The 21,159-nt window shown below is 48.4% G+C and overlaps 2 protein-coding genes across 2 annotated transcripts in view; one reads left to right on the top strand and one right to left on the bottom strand.

The window, feature by feature from the left end:
* The window catches only part of RMDN3 (regulator of microtubule dynamics 3), a 548,832-nt gene that overhangs the window by 111,151 nt on the left and 416,522 nt on the right, over positions 1-21,159 (top strand). The gene's annotated exons all lie outside the window — the stretch shown is intronic.
* Positions 1-21,159, bottom strand: part of GCHFR (GTP cyclohydrolase I feedback regulator) — a 124,755-nt gene that overhangs the window by 48,221 nt on the left and 55,375 nt on the right. The window contains exon 2 of the mRNA XM_069637575.1: positions 3,976-4,070. Within this exon, the coding sequence (XP_069493676.1) occupies positions 3,976-4,070 (95 nt within the window). The remainder of the gene's footprint in view (positions 1-3,975; positions 4,071-21,159) is intronic.

Below are 21,159 nucleotides of genomic sequence, written 5' to 3'. Positions count from 1 at the left end.
TACCACAATTTCCCCAAACACCATAGGTACTTTTGCACTGGCCCCTTTGACCGGCGGCCCCTCTCGTTCTACAAAAGGAGGAGTAGAAACAAAAGGAACCTCCCTCCACTGCTGTCCCCTAGGACGAAAAGGCAGAGGTTGACGCACCGCGTTGCTTAAAGAATTTGCCGCAGCTCTTGAGGTCTGCAACCTCTCAAGGCTCTCGTCAGCCTTGCTGCCAAATAAATGTGTGCCATCAAAGGGCATGTTCAGAAGACGGGCTTGCACATCCGGAGCAAACCCAGACTTCCCCAGCCACGCAAATCTGCATATAACGGTGCTTGCAGCCAGGGACCGACTCACACGGTCAGCGTATCCAAACCAGGCTGAAGGACCTCACACATGGCATCCTTGCCATCCTGCACGATAGCAAGGAAATCATCTCTTTCTTCCCCGCGGGTAGACGCTCAGCCGCAAAAGCAACACAAGACCACAGAGTGTGTGTAAACCTTGCCAAGGAACAAGTAGAGTTGGCCGATTTCAAGGCCATGCTCCCAGCAGAAAACACCTCCCGTGCCCAACCGTCGAAGCGCTTGTCGTCCCTATCCAGAGGGATGGTAGGGTACGCTCCTGCCTCGAGGTGGCCGTAGCCGCCCGAACCACCAAACTCTCAGGAGTGGAGTGAGTAGACAAATAGCTGGGGTCGTTAACAGAAGGGTGTTATTTCTTAGTAAGATTTGTATTCACCGCCAGAAGAGATGATGGGGACTGCCAAGCAGCTGCCACCCTTTTCTGCAAGGTAGAATGAAATGGCAAAACAGGGTCAGAGGACGGACCTTGATCCAAGATGTCCGTCAGATCATCTTGCACAAAGTCTTCTGGAGGACTAGACCAGCCCAGATATTCCGAGACACGTGCCAGGAGTCTCTTATAAGACGACTCTGCAGGAGCCCCAGGCTCAGGTCTACCAAACTCCACTTCCGGGGAAGTGTCCAGTCCACTTGCATCATGGAGGGTCTGTCTCAACTCCTCCAACTGACTGTCCCCCGAAACAAATTGGATCATCATCAAGGTCACCAGGTTCCTCAACCTCAGACCTTTCCTCCTCTTCAAAAATATCATCCAGAGGGGGTTGAAACCCAGGTCTGGGGACAGAAGAGGGCCTGGAGGCCAAAACCGGCCTCACCGACTTCTATCTAGCCTTCCTCGGAGGATCACAATGTCTGGGTACTCCACCAGCAAATTCTGAGAAAAAATACCTGAAGGCGCTGATAGCGCTGAAGGCTTTGACGTTGAGAGCTTCGACAACCTCGACGTTGAAATCGTCAAAGGCTTCGGCGTTGACACAGGTGCCGACGGCGCCGTGGGCTGGTACGACGGCAAGGCGTCGATGTCCGAATCGGACAGACACATCGCTGAACGAGTCGACCCCGAGCCCTCAATAGGTTACTGCGGTCTCGCTGGGGCGAGGACCGAGACCTAGAGACACGTCTCTTGCGACCTTTCGAAACCTTGTCCGTATAGGACCTCGATTGCTCCCAATGTGTGATGCGTCGTGAACCCAAAGGCGGGCGAGCCACTGACTGACACCGATCCAGGTCGGCTTCGTCAGAAGGCTCGACCGGAACCGTGACTTGCGTTTAAAAAATCACCATCATAGATTTCTTGAACGTCTTAAAACTGGACCGCGGAGTCTGAGAGGTCGAAGAGAAAGACATCTTCAATTAAGAAAACACACAAGGCACGCCGAGTCTCACGAAATTAACACATTCGCAGAAAAATGGAACTGGGGCTACGGGCGCCGTCCGTCCTATTTATAACAGCCTGTGACATCATCCTCAACGGAGTCCTTCGAAGGGACATGGACCCAACGCCATCGACGCAGGATGCCCTCAGCCGAAAAAGTTTCCGAAGTGCATAGCTGTGGACATTACATGTCAAAGATGTGGAATGCGTTGGAGGACACAATCCATTCGAAATGTTCAATGTCACTTCTGCAGAGCCAATGGTGATTAATGAACTGTGGCGATTCACTATCTTTTCAGATAATTTGACCCATTTAAGTTGAGACTTTCTTCATAATAGTGTATATTTTACTTTAATAATGTGTTCTGAAATCTTTCATTACAGGAGAAGAATTTATGAAGAAGGTGGCTGAACTCTTGATGGTGTACCAGATAAAACTGTGGGCTTCATCAATGCTTCTTTTAATAGGTCTCAGTGAAAGGAACAGATATAAATCAAGTGGCTGAAAGCACGCTCGGTTAAGACATGTTTATAAGCTAACAGCTTAAAAATAACACTGGCATGCCAAAGTCTGATCTTACTGCTTGTTGTACATAACTCAAAGAGATCCCAAGTGAATGTGGTTTGGGTGGGGAAGGAAAGCTACTATGTGGAAACGACCATGATAATTAGTATAGCTGTGGGCAGTCAATGGGTGGGAAAATAACCAAACGCCCACAAGCTGTGTGTCTCCTCAAACGCAATCACCCTCCTAGTCGTATTCCAATGCAATAGTTTCTGCTTGTAGGTGGTGCCGAGTTAAAACTTAAAAGGGAGAACCAGAGAGAAAATAAATGTCTTTATTTGTTATGTGGCTTCATACTGCGCTCTGCTGCTATTTGCCTGGTCTTGCCAGTTCAGTCGGTGGAGAGACATGGGTGGAGGGAAAACTAGGAGTGTAGAATCTATTTAGGGCTTATTTATAATGTCAACGTTATAGGGCCTTGCACCGTGCACTGTCGCCACTCGCATGGTCTCTTGGCGGTCTGCTGGGTCTTCAATGGAAGAAGAGTTGTGGGTGGTTAGTTAGTGGGATTGAGAGGGCGAAGAGCAAGAGAACTTTGATTTGCTGTTGTCAGCTTCAGTTCGGAGAAAGAGGTCACTGAGCGTTGGTGCGTTTTCAGTTGGTAGCCATCATGTGGTGTTGAGGTATGATTGTGCATGGTTTAGTTTCATGTTGGGTGTTGTGAAGTGTGTGCAGTTTATGGTGCGGTAGAGGTATGGTTGTGTTTAGCTCAGTGTTTGAGGGCAAGTCTGTAGAACAGTGAGTTTTTAGTACGGTTAGTTAGGAGCAACACATTTCCTACCCCCAAAAATCCATCTAAGAGGGATACATTTCCTTCCTCCCACAATCCATCTAATTACGATACAATACCACTAATCTATACAATCAGGCCAGATGCAAAAATATGGCTATCTTGCGCAATTGGGCTAAATGCAGGTTGGTATATGATATTAGGTAATAAGAGTGGTGGGGTTTTACTGTAGTACAGTAATGGCTGTGCTCCGCACCCACACCACACTTAACATTTCTGTTGCTGTCGATTGTCTGCGTCAGGCATCCCAGGCGAACAGAGTACATGAGCTGCTCGCAGCTGTGGCCCTTTGCTGGCTACCCTGTCAGAGGCCAGGAAATGGCTTAACTCGAACACGTGGGGTGGAGAGGATAAATGGGATGCAGGGAGGGAGGGAAATAGGAAGCCAAAAACGGACAGAGGAAAGCACACAAAAACGAAATTCACCTGTGAGCAATCTGCACAAGAGCACAGAGCAAATGGGGCAAGGCGCTTTGGCTCAGATTATTAAAAGCGTTCCGGAGTACACACTTTTAAAAACAAATTGCAAAAGTTGTTTCAAGGTGCCCCAAGGGTAGGAGGGTGGTGGGGTTTTACATAAACAAGGGGTATTAAACATCTTGGGACTTGTAGACCCTTATGAAGTGCATAAGAGGGATAACAGGGTAATTACTAGAAGTTGGCAGGCTACAGACCGACAAGTGCAAGAGGTACAGAGATAAACCATATGAAGAGTGCAAAAAGCGTCAAACATGTGCGGAGGGGTCTCTACTTTCAAGACTGAAAGAGAGGAGGGAGTTTTCAGGAGCATCTGATTCCCTTAACTCGCTATATACACGGCTTTGCAAATTGTAGGACTTTACAAGAGGCACTTGTTAAAGGAGAACAACAAAAATAATTGTTGGAGAACACTTACAAATTGTTACCCATCACAGTCCTCTTCGCAGCTCCCAGTTGGGCCATAAGTGACGGATCAGAATACTCATCTCCTACCATAGTCGGTCCAATCTCCTGAATTAGGAAATACAAATTAAAATATGCAAAAGAGTAACAGTAGTGAATTACCAATATTTGTTATGTAAAGAATTTTTGTAGTTTTGCAAGCATTGCCAATACCTGTCACGGATTCGATTTAACCCCATATATCTATTACAGGGTTCGAAATTGAGGGGAGTTGGAGCTATTTAGCTCCTGCTTGTAGCCTAGAAGAGCATGGTTAGCTTGACACCAACAGCTACCAGCAGATACTTTTGGCTCCCCAGGCCAACTGATGCCAAACAAACACACCTATGTGAATGTAACACTGTGTGTTTAGGCCAATCTATAAATAAACATTAGGACACATCTCTATGGGCTTCATTACAAGTGTGCTGGTCCGGAAACAAGGGTGCCAGTAAGCTCACCGGCACCCTTGTTTCCGGATCAGCAAACTCGGAGTCTGCCTGCCTTGGCTGCTGTGCCAGACAGGTCTGACCCTGCCAGGTGCTCCAGCCACGGTAGGCTGGCTGTTCACGGAAGCACAAGCACGTTTGCCAACGGTGCTGGTGCTTCCATGTCCCCACTCACAGAGTCCCATAGGACAGTATGGGAATGGGGACTTACAATTTGCCGGAGCCTGTCTTCCCTTGTCGCCGGACTCGTGAGCCAGTGTCACTGGGAAGTCAGGCGCCAGTAAAATATTACAGGTCTGGCAGCAACTCGCTAGTAGCACCGGCAGGGTTACTGTCGGACCCGTAATGAAGCCCTACGACATTTAAAGCATAAGGAGTTATAAATAATGGACAGAAAGATAGGTCTCTATCTTATGTGGAAGTTTGATTTTCGAAACGCTATGTACTAGTTCCTCATTACTGCTTAATGCTGGATACACAGGAGCTGCTTTGAGCTCCTGCTTATCAAACCATAATTTGGAACCCTACAGTATTTTAAACCATGCATAACACAGACCCAGACAGACAGACAGACAGACAGACACACACACAAACCCACCCGCCCCACTGAATAGAAGAACAAGTTACTTACCAACTTGTAACATTCTTTTGACTGGATGTTCCTCCAACGTATTCCACATCCTTGACATGTAATGTCCACAGCTGTGCACTTCGAAAACTTATTCGGCAGAGGGCGTCCTGCGTCGATGACGTTGGGTCAATGTCCCGCGAAGGCCTCCGTCAAGGGCGACGTCACCGGATGTTATAAATAGGACGCACGGCGCCCGCAGCCTCAGTTTAAGTTTTTTCCCTAAGAACGTGTGGCACCAGTCTCATGCCTGCTTGACTGCACATTGCAGCTAAAGTTTCCGCAAGGCTAACGCATAGGAAATTCTCCAGAGGGGCAGGCTGGGAGGGCAATGTGGAATACGTTGGAGGAACATCCAGTCCAAAGAACGTTACCAGTTGGTAAGTAACTTGTTCTTCGAATGGATTGTGTCCCCCAAGTATTCCACATCTTTGACAGACTCCCAAAGCAGTACCAGTAAAGGGAGGAGGGAAAAGTTCCACACAGTGTGTGAGAACCTTGCCAATGCACAAGTGGAGTTGGCTGATTTCAATACCATGCTCCCTGCAGAAAATACCTTCCGAGCCCAAATGTCGAAGCGCTTGTCGTCCCTATCAGGAGGGATGGTAGGGTACGCTGCCTGCCTCGAGGTGGCCGTAGCCGCCGGAACCACCAAACTCTTGGGAGTGTGGTGAGTGGATAAATAGATGGGGTCGCTAACGGAAGGGCAGTACTTTTTTGTCAAAGATTTATTAAAAGCCGGAAGAGATTCCGGGGACTGCCAAGCAGCTGCCACCCTTTTCTGTAAGGCGAGATGAAACGGTAACAAGTCAGAGGATGGACCTTGATCTAAAATGTCAAATGGATCATTCTGTACAAAGTCTTCAGGAGGACTGGACCAGTCCAGATACTCCGAGACCTTAGCCATGGGCCGCCTGTATGAAGACTCAGCATGAGCCCCAGGCTTAGGCCTACCAAATTCCACTTCCGGAGAAGTGTCCAACCCACAAGCATCATGAAGGGTTTGCCTCATCTCCTCCAATTGACTGTCTCCAGAAAAAACTGGAGCCACATCAAGTTCGCCAGGGTCCTCAAAATCAGACCTTTCCTCCTCTTCATAAATGTCGTCTAGAGGGAGTTGAAACCCTGGCCTGGGGACAGAAGAGGGCCTGGAGTCCAATACTGGCCTCACAGACTTCACAGTAGCCTTCCTAGGAGGATCCACGAGATCCGGGTACTCCAATTGCAAATTGCGTGCAAAAATACCTGAAGGCGTTGAGGGCGCTGAAGGCTTAGATGGCGAGAGCGTCGACAACCTTGCTGTCGTGAGCACCGAAGGCTTCGGCATTGAAGTCGACACTGGTACCGACAGCGCTGTGTGCTGATAAGATGGCAAAGCATCGACGTCCGAGTAGGACGGACACAGCGCCGACCGAGTCGATGCCTGCTTCGAGCCCTTAGTAGGTTGCAGCGGTCTCGCTGGAGACAAGGACCGAGACCTGGAGGCATGTCTCTTGCGACTTTCCTGAGCCTTGTCCAAGTGGGACCTCGAAGGTTCCCGGTGCGAGTCGCGTCGCGGACCCGAAGGCGTGCGAGCCGGAGTACGTGACCGTTCCTTGCCGGCTTCATTATAAGGCGCGATCGGAACCGTGCCCTGCGATTGAAATATCGTCAACATCTGCTCCTTAAAAGCAGCCCATTCCTCCGGAATCATGGACTTCGTCAGGCATGCCACTATTCTCGAGGCACCATACTCCAAAGAGGACGGGAAGGTGACCGGGGACAGTGCTTCCTAGAGTGCCGGGACGAGGAAGAATGGTGGAAACCACTCCAGGACCGAGAGCCCCGGGCCTCCTCCCGACGCGGAGAGTCGCCCCTCGAGTCATTGGTGGAAACCCCCTTGGATGATTTAGATTTTCGGGAGTTACTAGGCTTAGAGCCCCTACCTACCTGGAGCTTCCCCTTGCACTCCCGCAAGGACTTGGCAGTCAGCGACTGACATTTTGAACAGTCGTCGGTGTCGTGAGACTCGCCCAAGCACCACAAACAAATGCGATGCGGGTCAGCGATCGACATTTTCGACTTGCAGTCCCGGCAAGTATTGAAGCCAGACCGCGGAGTCGCAGGGGTTGAAGAAAAAGACATCTCAACGATGAAACACACGAGGCGCGCCGTATTTCTCGAAGCAACACGTTGGCAGAAAAAACTGAACTGAGGCTACGGGCGCTGTGCGTCCTATTTATAACATCCGGTGACGTCACCCTCGACGGAGGCCTTCGAGGGATATCGACCCGACATCGTCGACGCAGTACGCCCTCTGCTGAAAAAGTTTCCAAAGTGCACAGCTGTGGACATTACATGTCAAAGATGTGGAATACGTTGGAGGACACAATCCATTTGAAAGGTGATGTTTTTGCATTATTAGACCAAGTAAATTATAACATCTTCATTGGTTATGTTTCAGATTCCTTATTAACCGCCATCATACGCAGTTTCAACTAATGCAGTGCAGTGATCGTCCCAGAACTATAACAGGGCAGGGCATGCTCCACTTTAAGGGTGCACACATCAAATTCAACAAAACTGAATTTAATAGATATGGGGTTGCATTAAAAGGAGCAGGGTGCTGCGCCTTGCACAGATATACGAGATAGATCTCTGGCTTTTGTATACGGTTACAGAAATTAATGGTGGGACTTCAACAAAATCAAGGTCCCTTGAAGGCTGCCTGACTTAGCAGCCAATGAATCATAACACTTAATATGTCAGCTGCACTCCCATTGGAGGGCCCAAATAGTGCCTAAACTTAATCCAAAACTGTGCTGCCGATAATTCTATACACACTAAAGACAGGAGTCATTCCAGACTCCTAGAAGACATCTGCGATAGGCAGTCATAATAATAATAATAATAAACCGTTTTTTTTAAAAGCACTAAATGTCAGGTTCCCCCTGCTCCAATTTGCTTTAATAGACCTTGGTAATAGTTGGCAGTCCCCACAAGTGAGTGATAATTTGGGTTCATGGTCAATTCCCACATATTGACATTTGCCGGAACCAGATTCCCTGGGCCAGGATTTTATAAATTGTTTTAATTCTTGAGAGAATGCTGCAGAAATACATCTTGGACCACTGCACTGATACGCCGCCCCCATGATCCAGCCTCCAGTGGAAAATACCACCCGCAACTCCCAGTCCCCAACCACCCTCACAGAGCAGAGGACGACCCGCCCACCTGTTGTCGAGCATCATCATCCCACTTTACCTCACGCACCTCCAAAGCCAATACTATCCTGCGGCAAATCGTGCATGCAGTATTTCCCTGACAGGCCACCAGTCGGTAAAGGCGGCATGTCTGAATATAAATTGGAGTAAAAGGAATGGTGGCATTCACAAGCAAGAGGTTTTCATGTCTGAATAGTAGCTATTCTATACCCTCCTGTTACATTAGTACCCAATGTAATACTGTGACGACGATTCAACATAGCAAACAGGAGTCGGTTGGTGTACTTTAAATCAGTTTAATCAATAAACAGGGTGGGTGATCAATGGGTCTAAGGGAATCCCCCCTGGAAACTAGAAATGTTATTGACACTAAAAGGGGTGAGGATGGGTTCAAGCTCATTCTGATACATGGATTTACAGATGGGAACGTGGGTCTTCCCAATATTACCTAACCAGTATATAGTCTCACGGGAAATGCTTCCAGTAGCAAATTGTGACAAAACTACTACTGGTCTCCAGGAGTACAGAGACAGGCAGTGGTTTCTAAAGTCATACTCAGCCCTGCACCTTCTAATAAACCAGCAGTGATCTCAAAAGTGAAACAGGCACAACATGAATGGTATACCTCATTCACATCTTAGGGTATCTAAGTCAAAGGGCAGGCTACAATCTTCAAGAAGGTTGTGAGCCAGCAAGGAAGCCTCCAAACCAATAGTACTGTGGTACCAAGAAACGTCCAATTGAGTTTCTATACAAAATAGGACCCTTTAATTAAACGAAATAATATCAACCCATTAGTAAACCACTAACAACCCACCAACGTTAAGAAGTACACAGGATGTGGAGACTTTTGAGTGAACAGGGTTCTCTAGGCTGAACAATGGGGCTGTGGCCAATTTTCTTTGTAGCAAAGTTCAAATGTATGTTTCTTAAAAAGATATGGAGTGGGGTCTAAACCGTCACAGGGCCCTTAAAACCATGCCAAGGGTAAGGACCCTTTTTGTATACCTTTAAATCTTGTTCATGGGGCCTGACAGTGTTAAACCAGGCTTCTAAGGGCTATTTCAGTGATTGGGTTGGTGTGAAGATGGTTTGACAGGAGGCAAACACTCCTTTCCACAAGAGGCAATTCGATTTTAGACTAGATGGAAGAATGGAAAGATGTTTTCCTCACTGACAACTCGAAGGTGTCTCAACACAGTGATTTGGTTCAGGTGGGTCCAACAAGGTCCTTGGTGCAAGTGTTTCAGGAGCAGACAGGTTTGCAACTGGTCACTCTCTGAATGTGGGTGGGGGGGGTCTTGCTCCTTTCTACCACAAATAACCACTCAGGAGGCTTCCTGAACTTTCAAGGGTATTTATTTTCTCTCGCTCGCTCTCTCTCGCAATCTCTCTCTCTCTCCCCTCACCCAACTACATCCCACAACTAACCCATCCCCAACTTACCTCTAAATAGCCCTCCTCCTCCTCCTCCCAGGATTGGCCAGCTCTCCCTAACCAATCAATTACCTAGCTTCCAGGGGGGTGCGACAGGGGATGGGCTTGGGAAGACTCATCATGGCTGTACGCCCTGCCTCGTTCAAACAGCCCTGACACGTTTCTAACATGGGTCAAGTTATGGCCCATGGGGCTACTGTTATGGTCTGTCTGCAGGCCCCTTTCAATAAAATAGTGGTTTAGTGATGTCGAGATTGATACAGACTTCATGGAGGTCCTTTTTTATTAATAGAAATTCCTGGTGCGTTAGTGGGTTTAACTTTCAGTGTGCAGGCTTCAAGAGAAACTGTCTAATGGAGCTGCGCCTTCCTTCAGGTTGCTGTGCTGGCTCTCGTCTCTCCGACAGCGTTATTCCCTATGGCAGCGTGCCCTCCTTCCTCCTCCCAGCAGCCAGTATAGTTATGGCAGTCGCCACCCACAGCATCCTGCTGTCCATAGCGGCGCAGTCCAGCCTCTGGCATCTTGCTTAGGCGCCAGTGCCGTAAACCTCTCTTCAGTCTTTCATTGCAGTTTTGAAGCTGCTGTCTTCTGTGAAGGTAAGGAGATGCAGGGAGTGGGCCTGCTCACACACACGCTGGCACCAGTCAGGGTGTTCGAACTCTGCCTCCCTCCCTCCCTTGACAGGCCCAGTCACATACCTCCACTCTTTCCTTGCTATTCTTCCCCTTGGTCTGCTGTGTCTGCCTTTCATCTAACTTTCTGTGTTCTGGGTCTTTGGGTATGGTGACGAATCTGGAGGTTTTGTTGCTTTGTCCCTGGGGGGAGCCACCCCCTTTGAGGTAAGGGAGATGAGGACGCTCAGCAAAACCCTCCCCAGGGTTTGAGAAAGAAGGACCTCTCTGGGAGTGACTCCCCTGGAGGGGACACAGACTCTCCTTCCCATGGGGAAGTCCCTATACCTAAGGAGTTATTACATATGTGGGAATCAGAGAAACTGATGTTATTGTGAGCTGCCGGACTCAAAACAATATTGATACTGCCCTTGGATGTTTAGCTCAAGACAATGCTGGTCTCTCAGTGGGCTTGACAGCGGAGCATAAGCAATATGCCCCTTTTTGGTCATTGAGTGGGAATAAAGGCGCAATCACCCTTGAATGGAGGATAAGATGCAATACGCAGAGGCAAGCATCCAATGTGAGCACATCATTGAGGGGCAGAGCCATAATACACAGCGGGGCCGGCTGTGGCACGGACAGTAGCAGTAGAGTCCCCGCTGAAAAAACACACAGATGCGCAGTCGGTGAGGCCCAGGCAGAGTAAAGACAGTCTTACCTGGAGGGGCAACCATGCAGAGGACCTGGTGGGCCCAATGCCCAAGAAATGATGCAGAATCTAGAACCCGAGGGAGGAACGAATCCACCACTCCCAACGCGAACGCCGAGGAGCAGGGAAATGCTTAAACAAGCGCAACACAAAACTCACTCGTGTCCAGACGGGAAGGCCAGAAAGTTGTGGCGAACACCACCACTACGGAGCAAACACCACTTCACTGGAGCAAACCCTGCGACATAGAAGGTACTTGGGTTCATAGAGGAGGGGAGACAAAAGACCAGAGAGCAAAAGTGGAAGAAGGAGGGATTATCCCAGGCCCACACCAGGGGCATAAGGCACGGCGAGAGAAAGAACCAAGTCACATTAAGGGTCACGGGAGCCCAAGAAACCTGAATAGTGCAAACAGCCAAACGGCTCACAGAAACTCCAGAGAACCAAGAGAGGCATATGGAAAGAGGAGTTAAGATTTGTCCGGGGAGATAAGTGAGACATTGGGACTGAAAAACCCAAGGGAACCAAAGGGTCCCTAAAAAGGAGTGAAAGACTGATTTGAGAGGAGCATAGAGACACCCAATATGTGAATCAAGGGGGGAGAATCCAACCCAACTGGTGGAGAGGGATCAGGAAAATATACCTCCACTTAAGGCAACCTGGACCCTTGGTCTTTTCAGGAACTTGAGACTTTATTTTGTAAACTTGAAAAACTTTGACAAACTGTAAAGAACTGTTAAACCAGGGAGAATTGTTTTCTGCGGATACCATTGGATCCGGAACAAGGAGGGATTCCTGAAGCCCGAGAGAGCGAGTGCGGTGAACAACTGAAGGAAGGACACTCTCCCTAGTTTTTCTTTTGTATTTTTTCTAAGTGGTAGTGGCAGTTTAGAGAATAGGTTTGGACAGAGGACTATTTTTTTATTTTGACAATTGACCAGCACCTTCGTATAGTTTGTTAGAAAGGGAACTCCCCTTTCCGCAATAGGGCTAAAAAGTTGTTTTTCTACTTAAATAAAAACCATTTGACAACACGTCCTGTGGTCAAAGTTCTTCTGGCTTACCACATAATGATCCCATTCAGTCTCCCGATATTGATTGAAGTGACATGGCCACTTGGTCCCCTACCAGGGATTCTAATAATTCTTCCACAAATGTTCTCTGAACTCGGGGAGGGGCCCTTGCTTGTTGACAATCTCCATCTCTCCTCGGATTACAGGTTGACTCAGTGTTGCTGGAATTATGTTTTTTCCTCGGGCAGTGAGGAGATATATGGCTCTGTGTTCAACAACATAAGATTTAGTTACTCTGTTCACACGAGGCATTCAGGGTATCATGGTTTTGTTGGGTGACTCTTCATGGCATAGGACCTTCATCCAAGCGTCAAAACCAGGGAACTTTCTCCCAATGATCACGTCCTCTGGAAGACTGGACTTCACAAAATCCTTGGGTTCCCAATAGGATTCCCAAAATTGGATGGGGACCTGGGTTGATACATAGGACACCCAGTCTCTGTGACGCAAGATGAGGCCTTAGGATTCCCATCAAGTTGGCTGTTTGTGGGTAAAGTCTGGGTGCATACCGTTGTAAGCGCTACCAGAGTCTAATATGGCCCAGATGGCCTTCGCCTGAACAAGTTATCCATCCTCTAAGAAATCGCCCTGGGCATACAACAAGTGGGCCCTGGAGTGTCTTTAGCAGGTTCTGCCTTTTCTCTTCTGGGTAAATGATATTTTCCTTTGTATGAGATCACCTAACTGGAGTCTGACTCTCCTTCCTCAATGTGACCTCAGCTCTGCTTCCTTCGGACAAATAGAGGTTGTCCTCAAGCTGGGCTTCGCTCTCCTCTAGGTCCTTATCCTCTGGCCACTGCCATAATAGGATGGCTCATAACTTGCCTATACTCTTTTGGGAGGGAACTTACTCATCCTCAACTGAGAACGTGTCAGGCCAGCAGGACATTTTCTTACCTGTTGTTGCTGGTTCCTCTCAGGGGAGATTACTTCCTTAAAGCCTGGAGTTTTGGGTGCCCTTACCGCCATCATCGAGTGGTAATACTTCAGCAAAGGTACCCTCTGGAGATGCACTCTGGTCTGGTCTCATGGTTGCCTCCCTGGGTTGAGGCTGGGGTTTTTCTTGCTCCCATCTGGTCCATCCTTCGGGGGTGTTCAGTCAGATTTGTGGGCACCAGGGAGTCTTCTCGGCTGTGCTTCTCCGACAATATAACCCTGGGAGAAGTGTCCTGGACTCGCACTTGCTTTCTGGACTCCGGCTGGGGAACACCGCCTGGGTCCTAACTGTCAACCCTAGGGGACAATTCTCGACCCTTTGTCAAATCCTGCCATTTTGGGCTGGACTTGGTTTCCCAAACTGTTGAGACAGTTGTAATGCTTTTGGCGACAAATTGGCCAAAATGATCCTGATGGTGCTTTGATGTTGGTTTTGGCTGACCACTGTGTACAGCTCATATTGTGGTTGGAGCTCATGTGCTGGAAGAGAATAGCCTGGACAGTCTTGGAGTAACTGCAGCCTGAGGTCCATCTCCACAACCATCTTCTCATTCCCTCGGAGTCAGTAGGTATAGAGACTTCAAATGCCATGCGATATTACCCAAGGGGACATTTTTGGTATGCATGCTGCTCCAACAGGGGATGGAAGCTAGGCCCGCCAACTCTGGCTCTCATCTGGAAGACTGTGGGGATCTCTGTATCAGACTCTGGCCTATCCCACCTCTGACATTGGGTCTGCCACAAATAAACACTCTGGAGGCTTATTGATGTTTCAAAGATGCTTATTTCTCCAATACAGACAGATTGTCTGAGGGTCCTTGTGGGAGATATTTAGGGCTTAACTGTGGTTTTAGGGTATATTTGGGGCTAGGGCCACCTCCCTCGCTTGACTTTCCTGGCCTTTCTTTTCCCCCCTAGCCCAGGTGTCCCTAATGGGTGTTAGCAATACCGCCAGGTGACCCACTACGGTCTGTTCTGTGAGAAACCTGAAGGCGCCTCCCTGTCTAAACCTTGAGGATCCATTATCCAGGTGGCTAGGACACGGCCATCGTTATTGGATCGGACCAGTGAGGGAGGATCACCTGGATGGGGGGGTCCTTGGGGAGAGAGAGTGGGACACCGACGGGTGAGACGCGGTATCCCCCTTCCTTTGACACCTGTTCCCCATCCTCTCACATAGGATATTCAAAGACACTGCCTGCCCCCCTTTTCGGACAGGACACCTTCGCACCACACAACAGACAACGGACTAATGTTAAACCTGTGTACCTGACATGTCCTAGCCTGAGGGTCAGGCAAAGTCAGGCAACTGACTCAAATCACACACACCTGACAGCCCTTCCTTTCCCCCCACAGGGATAAAAGATGCAGCAGGAGAGCGCAGCAAGAGAGTGCAGCACGAGCAAGGCGAACACGGCAGACAGCACGACTGCCCTTTTCGTCCCAGACCCGCAGAACCTTCGTGGAAGAAAGCCCTAGACCGCGAAAACAATAGCACAAGTGTCCTGCAGCAGATGTCAACAGTACTTGGGGCAAACCTATGCCGATAAGCAGGAGCGAGGGAAGCTCCTGCGCCCGTCGTGCCGGCCTTGTTTCCAGAAAGGCAACAAACCAAGCCATTCATCACAGCCGGCGAGTCGAGGGGAAAACCGATACGGACAGGGCTGTGTTGAGTAAGAATCGCAAAGTGTCAAGTTTTGAGCCAAAGCTGGTGAACTTTAAATGAACTGTAAAATTGTTAAGGGGAGACCAGCGGCAGAGGGAAACCGGCACCACGTGGGTGCTAACTCAAGAGACTCTGGTCGATCCCCATCTGAGAGAAACTACAATTACCAGAAGGCCGTAAGAGGGCCAGCGAAATAGTTCAAAGTGGTCATACAGGGGGTCAAGCAAAATCCCCATACAATTGAAAGACTTTGATCTACGAGCAGTGAGAAAGAGAGGGAGGTCAATCCCGCAAACATTGAATTGTGTAAAAAGAGAACACTGAAAGTAAAGAGGGATTGGTGCCTGGGAGAGTGGGGACCCTCTGGGTGAGCCACTATCACCCTGATTGAGAGTCACAGTAAACCCGGTGAAGGAAGGCTAAGAATTGAGAGGGGCCAGAGCCCGGCAGAGGGGGATCCAAGGGTGAGAAGTTGCCACGCCAAAGATTGAGAAAAGAGGAAGCAAAATTTAAGAGACGGTAAGCGTGAACCCTAAGGAGGGATGCCAGAGAAGAAGGGTCCGAGTCCGGCAGAGGGTGATCCAGGGGTGAAGCCATCACCCGAGTACTGACAGTCAAGAGAGGTCCGAACCCGACGGAGGGAAATCCAGGGGCGAAGCTATCATTCAAACTTTAAGTGAGAAAATAACTGATATATAAATTGAGGAATATGATACAAGAAGGGTCTGTGCCCAAAAGAGGGGGACCCACGGGGTGAATCATTATCATCTTAACAAACTTTCATTTGGTTAAAGGAAATTTTGTTTTTGTTAATTTTGAGGACATCAGGCCCCGAAGGCAAGAGACTTTTCAGAGGAAAGGAGGCTTTGCCATTGACGGTCCTGAGAACTGCCATTAGAACTGTTGTCTCGTGCTAAAGAAGCCCGAGACTGTACTGTGCTCCAAGCTCTCCCATCTTAACCCGTGCATACAACGTGGGGAAGCAAGACCCAGGATACCGCAACCTGACATATTATTTGAGAACGCTTCGTTCTTTTCTTAAAAACTATCCCACACCCTTTTTTGTATTAGTTCTAAGGTTTGAAAATAGTTATTTTTTATAATATAGGCCCTTTTATTTTTGACACAATGCCACTAGGACTGCCTCATTTTCATTTTATGGTCGACACTTGCTCCCATCTTAGATTTAGTTAAGTTTAGTTTATTATTTGATAATGCGCTCCAAACCCTGGGGTAGCCGGGCGCAGCGGTAACAAGAATATTTAAGCTTGGTTATATACATTAGTTACAGTACATGATTATTATGGTATTTACAGTACATATATACAAGATATGGGTACATAGCATCACAAAGAAAGAAAGAGAGATAATCTATAGTACATGTTTCAGGAAAATCAAGATAGTTACATGCAGGCATCCAGGATTAAATGATGGGGAACAGTTTAATGGGCATCACTGGTCCAGAGCCAGGTTTTCACGTTACATCTGAATCTAGAGTAGGGCTGATCAACTCTCAATGCAGTGGGAAGTGCATTCCAGGCACGTGCAGCTCTGACAGGGAAGCTAACTCCACCCGCTTTAGTTAGTCTAAATTTGGGAGTTTCTAGTGAGAGATGGTAAGAAGCTCTGGTGTGGTGACTAGAGGATTTTCTAGTCAATCTAGCAGAAATATATGGGGGCGCAGTATTGTTCAGTCCTTTATAAGTGAGAGATACCTTCTTGAGGAGAATTCTGTCACTAATTTTTTAACCAGTGGTGGTCTTTCCTTATATCAGATATATGCTCTCTATGGGGTATGTCCAAGGCTGCTCTAAGAGCATTATTCTGCAATATTTGCATTTTGTTTATGATAGTTTTGTTGGCACCTGCATATAGGGCGTTGCAATAGTCCAGTTTAGACATTATTAAAGCATTGGCTAGTGTGATACAGTTGGTTTTAGAGAGGCAGGGTCTACAGGCCCTAATCAATTTACAGGTGTAGGCTATAGGGGAAGCCAAAGAGCTGACTTGTTTTTTGAGAGATCATGTGGAATCGAGGTAGAAACCAAGTGTTTTTACCTCGGTTACAACCTTGATTAAATTATCATCTATATTAAAGGCAGTGTAACTGGGGCTATGTTTTTTAAGGTTGGAGTCGGAACCCAGGATCAGTATCTCAGTTTTGTCCTCATTCAGGCAAAGGCCGTGAGAGGCCATCCATGCCTGAATGAAGAGGTAAATCTTATTTACTAGAGCTGCGTCTTCGACAAAGTTGCCAGATAGTGGTATGAGGATCTGCGTGTCGTCCGCATAATTAGTATAGGTTACCCCCAATCTGTCAAGTGTGTCGAAGAGTGGCTTAGTGAAGATATTATACATTGTTGGGGACATATATGAACCTTGTGGGACGCCACAGGTGATTTGTATTGGGTCCGCTGAAGCTAAGGGGGAGAACACTCTCATCGTATGGTTGGGCTAGGAAGGATTGTACCCATGCTATAATTTCACTTGAGAAATGGGCGGCAGATGCTAGATGCTTGCATAACAGTGCATGGTCCACCAGGTCGAAGGCCGCCGACAAGTCGAGGAGGAGGAGCATAGCTGGTTTACCTTTATCCTTCAACTCGTCGATTTGTGTCTTGAGGTCAATTAAGGCCGTTTCAGTACTGTGTTGTGGTCTGAATCTAGATTGCTGTGATCCTAGTAGTTGGTTCATCTCTTAGGTTTAGATTAGGCGTTTCTCCAACCTGTATACAGAATTAATTGTTCAATAAACACCCTTGAACTGTGATCACTTGTGTCTGTCTTACTTGTTGCCACTGTGAGTTTCTCACAGTTCTTCCTAAGACTAATGGTGTTCTCCCGGAGTCAAAAGCTACCCAACTCCAAAGGGGCCTTCAAACTGTCCCTCGCCAAGCCCCACAGGGAAGTTTAAGATGGTGTCTCCTTCCACCCAGTTCCATAAACTTGTCACTAACGAACAGTCTCACTTTACCCTCTACTACACTGGGTTCCAAGATGTCATCCTCATCACCACGCTGCAATCCCTCTCGCTCTTGCACTCCGCCTTCCTACCTCCGTCCTCGAGTGTATCCTTGGAGAAATAGCCCACCCCATCCCTGGTTTGCCCAGCACTCCCTAACTAATCATTTACCTGGCTTCCAGTGTGTGTGACAGGGGAAGGGCTTGGGAAGGCTTATAATGGCTTGTAAGCTCCACATACTTCTCCACAGTTTGTAATGTAGGTCAAGTCATGACCCATGGGTAACTTCAGTTCCCTACTGTTAAGACCTGTCTGCAGGCCCATTTTCAATAAAAGGCATCCAGGTGGTTTAGTAGTGCCTTGATTGATACAGCCTTCGCGGAGGCCCTTTTTTTTAAAATCCCTGGTTGGCTAGTGGGGTTAACTTGGCACTTTGGTGCCAGTAGACACTGTTCCATACCTTTCTTCAGGTTGCTGGGTCTTTTTGAGGCTCTCAGATGGTGTAATCCCCTCTGGCGTCGCACCCTCCTTCCACCTCCTTGCACCAGGTGCAGTTGTAGCTGCTGCATTCCGCGAGGTCCCACTGTCCGTTGCTGCGTGGTCTGGCCTCACCGAATCTTGCTGCAGCACCAGTGCCCCACACCTCTCTTCTGTGCTTGGTTGCAGCTTTGAAGCCACTGTCTTCTGTGAAGGTAAGGAGTGGATAGGGTCTGCCCACATGCACACCAGCACCAGTCGAGGTGTTTGGGGTCAGGTTACCGGCCATCCCTAAACAGGACCTGAAGACAAGCCCTGTCAAACCTCTCTTGGGGGCAAGTCCTCCCCTGTGCTACAATGTACTTTTCCCTGCCTCTGTTTCCCTAAGATCAGAGACACCAGTTTTACCCCCCCTGCTGTGGCATCACATTTCTGCTGGCAGAACCTCCTTTGAAGCATCAGCACTCACAATGTCCACTGGGGCAGGTCCTATCCCCCATATGAGGTGTCAACCTTTCCCTGGCAGACAACCAAAGAGAAACTGAGGCAGAGCTCATCCCCTCTTGGGTGAGTGACCTCCAGCCCTAGGCGTTACTACACAAAGGCCCAGACCACTATATGAGTCACAGAAACCACATGATAATGAAATTATATCAGATGGTTTTGGCAACGTAGAAGTGCATTTCCTCAAAGGCACCTAAAGTCAAACCAGATATAGCTCTTGCTTATTTTTTAGTAAATATGTTTTATTAAGTTCAAAATTTGTATCATGGTTACATTGCATATCAAACCTTCCATAATCCAAATAAGTGAACGATTTTTCTTTCTTGTATAACAAACCCCTGCGCCCACCCATTCCCTTCCCCCTCTCACCTCCCCCTGAGTTAACTAATGGAAGTGGGGGCATGAGGCCGCATTGTACTGAAAAGCAACCCCAGCGATAGTGACAATCGTTGTCCATTGTAGTCACGCTAAACTTTTACCTCATTGTCTGCCAGGGTTCCCGGCTCTTTTATTTTCACTCCCTTCCTGGGCACTTTGCGTTACGACATTGTCGGGTAGCTCAGCATTATACAGTGTTCCCCCGAGCATGACCTTTGTGAGTTGGCCACCTCTCTCTGTTGAACCTCTCCTTGTCTCGGACCATGGAGGATGGGATTGTGCTGCTCCCAATACTATTGTAAGGGGATCCATTGCATGTCAATGTGTGCATGAGATTTCAATAGTGCTGCCGTGATGCTTTCCATCTTCTATTTCTTTGGCCTTGCGCAGCCATTCTAATGTTGTTGGGAGCAAACTGCCATTTCATTTTATGGTCAGGCATACTCGCGATGCTAGAAGCAGGTTCCTGGGGGAGTAGCTGGTGTTGGTCTTCAATCACTTCCACTCCGAACAGAACCAAGAGGGGCATTAATGTCCTTTGTATACCTTCAACATCGTGTACCCACCCCAAGTTCTCCTTCCAGTATACCTGAGCGCTGGGACACTCCCACCATTGGTGCCAGTAGGTGCTAATTTGGCCACAGCCTTGCCAGCAATAGGGGCTAATGCCGATGTACATCTTCACTAAACGCTTTCGGGTTAGGTGCCACTGCAGAAGGAGTCTGCAATTATGCATCTTGTATTGCATGGATACGGTAGAGCTCCAGACCGCCCTGAATATGGCAGCCCATCCCTCGTGACCTTTTTCCAACCCCAGGTCTCTCTCCCACTTCTTTTGGGCATGAGGCATTGGGAGGTGTCCTCTTTCTAAAAGCCCATGGTTGAGTTTTGCTATCAGCCCCTTGGTGCCAGAATGCGTGTTCAGTATGGCCTCAAAGGGAGCGAGTGCCCTCCAGAGCCGGTCTTCCCATTTTAGGAATGTGAGGGCCCCTTTAAATTGTAGGTAAGGGAGTGGCTGAATTTTTAGGCCTGGATGTGCTTCTTCTCCAGCATTGGATCTTTCATGGATTCACATGCTTAGTATATTCCCCGTCGTCAGGCTGGGAACCCTCAGTATCTTTATTAAAACGTTTTCCATTGGAAAAAACTCGACACTTTTGTGTCTTATTGACGTCCTTTTGGGACACTTACGCATGGCCCAATAGGACGTACGGTATAAATAGCCCCGCCCCTGCAGCGCCCTTCAGATTTCAACTGTCTCCAAAGTAGTCAGGATCACCTCGTGTTTCTACACTTTGTTAGGTTGTACTTTCTTTCCCAATGTCGGGAAAAGCGTTGTTCTGCCTGTGTGCCACGTGCAGAATGAACGCTATCGGTGTCGTCGATAGAGGAGGAGCGGGAACCGGTGGTTCATCCATCAGATCTCAGTTTACAGGGCTTTGGCCTGTCGATGACGTCGGGGATCCAAGATGTTCCTCCTACGTCTTCTCTACTAAATCCGCAGTCAATGTTGTCTTTGCAAGTTTTATCTACGCTGCAGTCCCTCTTAAGCCAGTTGGATGCAAGGCTGCCTCCTATGGGTGCGCCCCCGGTGACACCCCTCGTCGACGCGGCAGGCCCCGCTCCACATTCAATGTCAACGGCTGAGTTGCCACTCTCCCATCCGGACAGTGAAGAACCTCCCCGTTCACATCCAGAAGAGGGTGAAATACAGGACTTTGAGTCAGATCAAGGCCCCAGGGACTCCACCTCGGACATTTCATCATCGCCGTCAAGAGACCCTACATGGGAATCGGACGGAGAAGTGGAAGCTCCTAGAAGCCCGGCATAACCGTCACCTCCAGATGACCTCGGAGCCTTTCATGCGATGATGGCGAAAGCCTGTGTTGAATTTGGTCTGACCCCAGAGGAAGAAAAGAAGGAATGCTTCTTATTTGACCATATGAGGAAGAGAAGGAAGTAGATCTTCTCGGTCCCGATTCTGGACCACATTTGGCAGGAAGGCTTGCGTTCCATGCGCCATCCATTTTCTGAGCCTGCAATCAAGGGCAGGTTAGAAAAAAAGTTTAAGGCTCCAGAATCTACACCTAAGTGTTTGACCGCACAGCCCTCTCCTGAATCA

Source organism: Ambystoma mexicanum, chromosome 14 (genome assembly GCF_040938575.1).
Source record: "Ambystoma mexicanum isolate Mex_15411 chromosome 14, UKY_AmexF1_1, whole genome shotgun sequence".
NCBI lineage: Eukaryota > Metazoa > Chordata > Amphibia > Caudata > Ambystomatidae > Ambystoma > Ambystoma mexicanum.
The sequence above is the reverse complement of the archived record's forward strand: the minus strand, read 5'-3'. Positions and strand labels throughout refer to the sequence as shown.